We start from the raw sequence: 6,370 nt of genomic DNA on the forward strand, positions 1-6,370 counted from the left end.
ATGAAAAGATGAGGCAGGAAGAGTCGGAGAAAGGGGACAGACCATATCCTGCGAGCCAATTATATTTCCTCACCTCCTCAGCTCTCTCTCTCTCGCTCTCTCTTTTCGCTGACTGGACTGTGAATTTGGTCAATGTTGGAGCTCGGCCATTACGGCTGTGCAGAGAGACGGTCATTCCATCTCTTCTCCTCTGACCATTAGTTTGAGTCGGATTTTCAAAGAAACAATATGACACAGACTGAACGGACAAAACCTGCCATCACGGCACAGATATGAGGCAAAAAAAAGAGCTCCTATGAGAGAAGCCATCATAAAAATCGATTCACTTGCGTCCGTCCCCAATTGCTATTATAGATTTTTAAAGGAATAGTTAACATGCAAATGTATAAACATTAAGGAAAATATACTGAATTGCTTTCTTGGTGAGTTACATGAGAAGATTAGCTTATTAGCTTAGCTTAGCATAAAGACAAAAAGCAGGGAGAAACGGCTAGGCAGGCTCTGTCCAAAGTATATCAAAAACAATTCCACCTGAATGCACCACGACAGCTGTAAACACATGTAAAAGTCATTATGCCAAACCCTTCTGTCCGGCACAGCATTTTAACGGATGCTAAGCTAATCGTTCTTTCTGGAGCTTCCTTTTCGATGGACAAACAGGAGACTCAAGAGGCATCCATCTATCTTTTCATCAAACGCTCATCGGGAAAGTGAAGCGTATCTCCCTAATATGTGCAATGAACTGGACTGACTCTCGGCGGTTTAATACAAATGATTCCTTTCCAAGACACGTACAGTGTGAACGCTCTCCTTCGCTGAAGCACATAACGGCATCGTGTGGATCACCTGAAAAACAGGAAGCGTCGCGGGTTATTGCGAGGCTCCTCTCCTGTCGCCAGACCTCCTCACAGTCACTGCGCTGACATGCACAGACATGTAGTGGACATATCAGTGCTCATCAAAAAATAAAACCCCCGGCTTCAATAATTGAAAGAGACTTTCTGGCAGTCATCTTTAATGCAGATGACAGGAGTTAAAAAGGGAAATCTGCAAACACTCCCAGCATGGACTTTCTGGACTGCTGGCTAAAACATCATCCAACGTGATACCATCGCTTCAGTCTTACAGTCTCTGTTGACAGCTCACCATTGTTTGTATAAACGTACATTATTCTTAAGGTTTCCTAAAGCTCTTGCTTCTCTTTTTCCCCAAACGTGAGTGAGTACTTTGACTCTGGACCTACTTGACATTTGTTTTTTCGTAATATTGCTGATGTAGTGTTGCTGTAATGTTGATGTTAGTGCTGCAGTTGAACCCCGTTGTTTATGTCAATACATTTGAGAATTAAATCCCACTCTGAATCAACTTTCTGAGGTTCAGTGCGTGCGTTTCAAAAACCAGTGTGTATGTGTTTGTGTGGGTGGACTCCCTCTGCTCGAACATGTATTTATGGATCTCCCTGTACGGCACATGTCAGCCTAGCTGGACTACCGTCCATGATGGAAGGGCCTCATTTCCCCCAGTCACATCAACACCGACGCCGTCCGCTCTCATCAATTACACTCCGCTGCCTCTTCGCGCTCATTCAGACGCGCGGAAGTCAATTATGTCTAATTGCTGGTAATTTACACAGCACTCGCATGGCAGTTACTGTCCACGTAGCGGGGAAGTCTTGTTGAAGGCTATCACAGCGCGCTCATTAACTGTTATGAGATAAGAGAGCCGCGCAGGTAGAGGGAGGAGGGGAGGGAAGGCGGACATAGCTGAACTCTGCAGACCAGGGCATCAAACTCTCGTGGATGAAGTCGTTTCTGAATAACAGCACCTACGTGACAGGGCTGATTGTATTCTACATATCACTCTGCAGATGAGGTCGGTGCGGGAAAGTCAATGAGACAGCGCCGTTGCTCTTACGAGTAAAGTCCTGTACATTTCCTGATATCAAAGGCTTTTACACACCGGGGGCATGACGAATAAACAACATGAAAATGCGATGTCTGGGGCTTTTATTGTGAAAGGTAAGAACGGAAGGAGCAGATCTGGTCGACGCTATCTTTGCCAAGGTTTAAAGGAGTAAGAAAATGAGCCATTCTGGTTTGGACTAGAGCCTCCATGATGTTGTTCATGAATATAGGGGCAACTCAACCAGTTTCTTACAACGTGATTGGTTGATGACTTTATTCATGGTTCAGAAAATAAAAAACTTAGAAAAAAAGTAAAGTAAAAGGCTTTTTTTGCAGCGTGTGCTGTGTTAAAGTATTCATGACAAAAACAACAGTTCGATAAAAATGCTTAAATTAATCGCACAACAAAAACACCCCAGGTGTGTAAAGGCCTTTAGACTGGAGAATAGAACAAATAGCATAACGTTTCCTTTTCTGACTCCATCTTTCTATTTCAATATTTACTCAAGGAAATGTATACCTTAGGCAGGGTCACATTCGACTGTGACACAATTCATCTGTACGTCGACAGACATTTGATCGAAGCAGCTCGGTGACGTGGTGACTACTTGCAGGTTTTGTTGGCAAACTACTGGAGCAGGAAAGTTAGCGAGTGTGTCGGCTGAGCTGTTAAAGAGATAATAAGTTCACACAGTTTATCCAGAAGATAGTCAATACCACCAACTCCTGTCTCACAGCTGTCTGCAAACCACGCCTCTTGTGGAGCAGTTTATACTGCGACAGAGGAGGGTAAATAAAAGGGGATGATGATGCAACATAGCTGATAAACTTCGACAGCTTCTTTTCCGTTTTGGACTCTCTGGCTCCCCGTACTCTCAAAGGTCGGCACTATCAACGGATTTCACAGTGAAACTTCACCGTTTAAAATGCTTACGTGACAAAGCACTGTTGTCAAAAACAATAAGATCTTGTGAGACTTGACTTTCAAGAATAGAAAGCTGCCATACTTCTTAACCAAAATCTCTCACACGTCACCAATTAAAATGCAAAGATGGTGTGTGCACTGTATCCCCAGTGGAAGGGTGGTACGGGGCTTCATCCTATATGTGACGCATTTTAATATTCATGATATTAATTAGCACTTATGAATCTATATAAGTGTTTGCGTGTATAATACGGCTTGAATTGCAAATGCGTTCATGTGCTGTATGTGGTACCGTATGTGTGTAATTAGCTTGATTGCTTGTTCCCCCAGTGCAGGTTTTTAATACTTTCCTCATGAAGTCTTTATGGTGCTATTCAACTGTCTCCATGTTCGGTTTTTCTTCTGCTCGCCCTTTCTAACGTTCACTACATCTATTGTCAGTAGTGAGGAGGTGTGTGCGTGCGAGTGTGTGTGTTATTGTGAGCACTCAGCAAGTCTAATTTGTATTTATGAAAGTGTGCGTGAAAGTGTATGAACGCATCTGAGTGTGGAAGCAATGTTTGCAAATCATTGCAAACATACATACTCCTGAAAAACACACACCACCCGAGCTAGGTGCGCATGTATTTGTGCGCCACAGGCCGTCACGCAATCGCTGGATCTCTCCCCCGAAATCACCAGACCTCATCAGGGATGTCAACAGCGACCCGCGGGCTGCACTAAGGGCTGCCCTGCTAACCCTGCGCGGCTGTAGGTCATTTTGTTTTGCATGTGTGATTGTCATACCTGCTTATCGGTGAGGGCGTATAAGTACTGGTGATCCGGGCTGAAGAGCATGTCTCTCAGGATGGGGCTCCCGTCGTTCACCGCCACGTTCTCATACAGCAAGGCAGGCTGGGTGATGGAGTTCACCAGGATCTGGAAGAGGGCACATGGAAAAAGCCATGATTACAATCTAATGCTTCTTAAATTATCATTTGACCATAAAACAAATAACAAAAGTAGTAGTAGCCTGTCAAAATATTGTACTTTAGACATTAAAATTATTTGAATTTTGTCTTCATAACACCACTGATGACTCTAATAATAATCCAAAGAGATCCCGGTGTTTTAATTAAAACCTCATTCTGGAAATAGTCCCTATGAAAACAGTATGAAATTGACATACAAACTGGAGGAGGATAGAAGCTATGTCTGTCAACTTCAGTGTAAACTATAGCTTCTAGCTTTAGCGAACTAAACAACAGCTTAGCTACTTAAAGCTACTTTTATATTAAGTTGATACAGTTTTGCCACAGCTGTAGGCTTAAATGCAGTACAGTAAATTGATGATTAGCATGACGTGCACTGGCTGGTGTTGTTTTATGTTGAAAGTTAGCTTTAGCTCAGTAGCTAGCTGAAAGCTGGTGCTCGGTGTACCCGGGTTTTTAGCTAAGCTTGGAACAACCAAGCTTTACATCACTCTTTACGCTTCATTTTTTATTGATGTGAGTTGTAAGTTACATTTTTGACTAAATGTAACCTTTTACTACATTTTGTCAGTTTGGGGCATTCACATTAAACACCGTCTGTCCCACCGTTATTTAATGTAGCCTAACTACAGTAACAACTAAATGATGTCTCTTTTGTTGGTGCTTTTACAGTGCTGCGTCTGGCAAAATTACAGTTATGAGGGTTCTTCTCCCTTGAACCAGCTAGTAAATCCTATTCTCCTTCTCTCTCGTCTTGTGTGGATCTCTCTCTTTCTAATTTCCCGACCTCCATCTGGTCATCCATCACCTGACAGCAGTTTAGTCTGAAACTACTTTTCTGTTTTTCTGTCGCCTAGACTCGCTCTGTCATCTTACTTTTCTTCTCTCTCTCTCGTCTCCCTACTCTCAGCAGTCTCTGCGGTTATTATCTACCAGACTTTCCTTAATCAGTTTTTTCTGAACAGAAGGTTCATTAACAGACAGACTGTCATCACCGAATGTGCTTTTGTCGCTCAAGAGGAGGGAGCGGCTTTGGTTAAAAGTCAAGTGCTTTGACAAATCCGCATTTCAGCGGGACGTTCAGAGTCTAAAGTCTTGTGGTTTTACACTGAAAGGTCAAATGTGAGGCATGTAGCAGCAGAAACGGAACAGAGAGGAACACGTTTTGTTGGAAAACCTGACACAGGTTTGTATTGACTTGTACAGTTTACTGCCTGTGACAACAAAAGTTGAATTGCTGAACTTTTCTGACTTCCAAGACAGGTGTATTTGTGTGTGTGTGTGTGTGTGTGTGTGTGTGTGTGTGTGTGTGTGTGTATGTGTGTATGTGGGTGGAGGAGCTGTACCCAAGTTGTTACTGCCCAACGGTAATTTGTTTTAGCTGTCCCTTATGTTGCTCCCACATGAACACAAACACTCTGAAACTTTTATTGATGTGAGTGTGACCTTTTGTCCCCCTGTATTTCTGGCTGTGAGCAACAATGCAGGCGAGCGGAAAAAAAAACACCAAAAAACACTGTTTGGCCATTCTAAAACTGCTACAAGCCCTGGGCCACCATATCGGTTGCTATGAGTGAAGGACTGTGGCGGGGAGAGGAGGGTGAGGGGGGGTGCAGGAGCAGGGAGCGTGCTCTGGCCTACAGCTCGGGGCAGAGGGCAGTTGGAGCGGGATTCAGGTCAGCTGGCACGGAGGGGACTGCAGACTAGAGCAGGTGACTGGAGATTCTCATCTAGTCTAGTAGCCTGCAGGTGTCTGCTCTCCTTCTCTGACCTCTGGAAGTTAGTGTGTCCAAACACTGACTTCTCACTGAGGAAGGGTGAGAAACTTTCATTAACCCGACAGTAATCCACTGTTATTGTTTTGTTTTTTCTTACAATGTACGCTGAAATGTTGCGGACTGCTCGATCGCACCCAACTTTTATCGCTTTATGTTAAAAATAACAGTTTCAAATAAATGCCATCTTTTTACCGAGCTGAAACCCCTGCAGGGGAGCATAAATCCCACATCTTCGTCTTTGTGTCGTCCGCGGGGGGGGCGACACTTGGGCATCTGGGTCTTTTGCATGTTTCCATTTGTCCACTTTCTTACTTTCTGGAACGTATTAGCACAAAGCCCAGGCTATAAGATGAAAGAGACCTGCTAAAGCAGCGTCTACCTGTTTTAAAAGGCGCTTATTAAATGTGCTTTTATGACTGCTCCGACGGTGATTATTAGACTAAAAAAAGAAAAAAGAACATAAAGGGTCCTACTTTGATGTTACTGACAGCTTCTGAGTCATTAAAACAGGCTGTTATTTTGTACTGATTAGTTTACCTCTTTGGAGCTCGACAATCGAGTGTATTTTTATCCTGCTCAGCAGGGCCACTCCATGATGAGTGCGCCGAACACTAACTGCTGCCATTTGCATTCAAATTATCCACCAATCAATCAAAACAATGTCTATTTGGAGCATGTCCTAGCTAAAATGACACGTCAATTCAGTCGAGCTAATGTTCTTTCCCAGGGTAATGTACATTAAGGAAGCAGAGAAGGGTCTTGCTTAAGGACGGAGCAATGAGACATACATCA

The 6,370-nt window shown here is 43.5% G+C and overlaps 1 protein-coding gene across 2 annotated transcripts in view; it reads right to left on the reverse strand.

Moving 5' to 3' along the window:
• The window catches only part of LOC116395119 (plexin-A1-like), a 237,855-nt gene that overhangs the window by 119,433 nt on the left and 112,052 nt on the right, over positions 1-6,370 (reverse strand). For both annotated transcript variants that reach the window (XM_031868709.1, XM_031868708.1), the window contains exon 4: positions 3,616-3,747. In XM_031868709.1, the coding sequence (XP_031724569.1) occupies positions 3,616-3,747 (132 nt within the window). The remainder of the gene's footprint in view (positions 1-3,615; positions 3,748-6,370) is intronic.

This window comes from Anarrhichthys ocellatus, unplaced genomic scaffold (assembly GCF_004355925.1).
Source record: "Anarrhichthys ocellatus isolate YVR2014 unplaced genomic scaffold, GSC_Weel_1.0 scaffold44, whole genome shotgun sequence".
NCBI lineage: Eukaryota > Metazoa > Chordata > Actinopteri > Perciformes > Anarhichadidae > Anarrhichthys > Anarrhichthys ocellatus.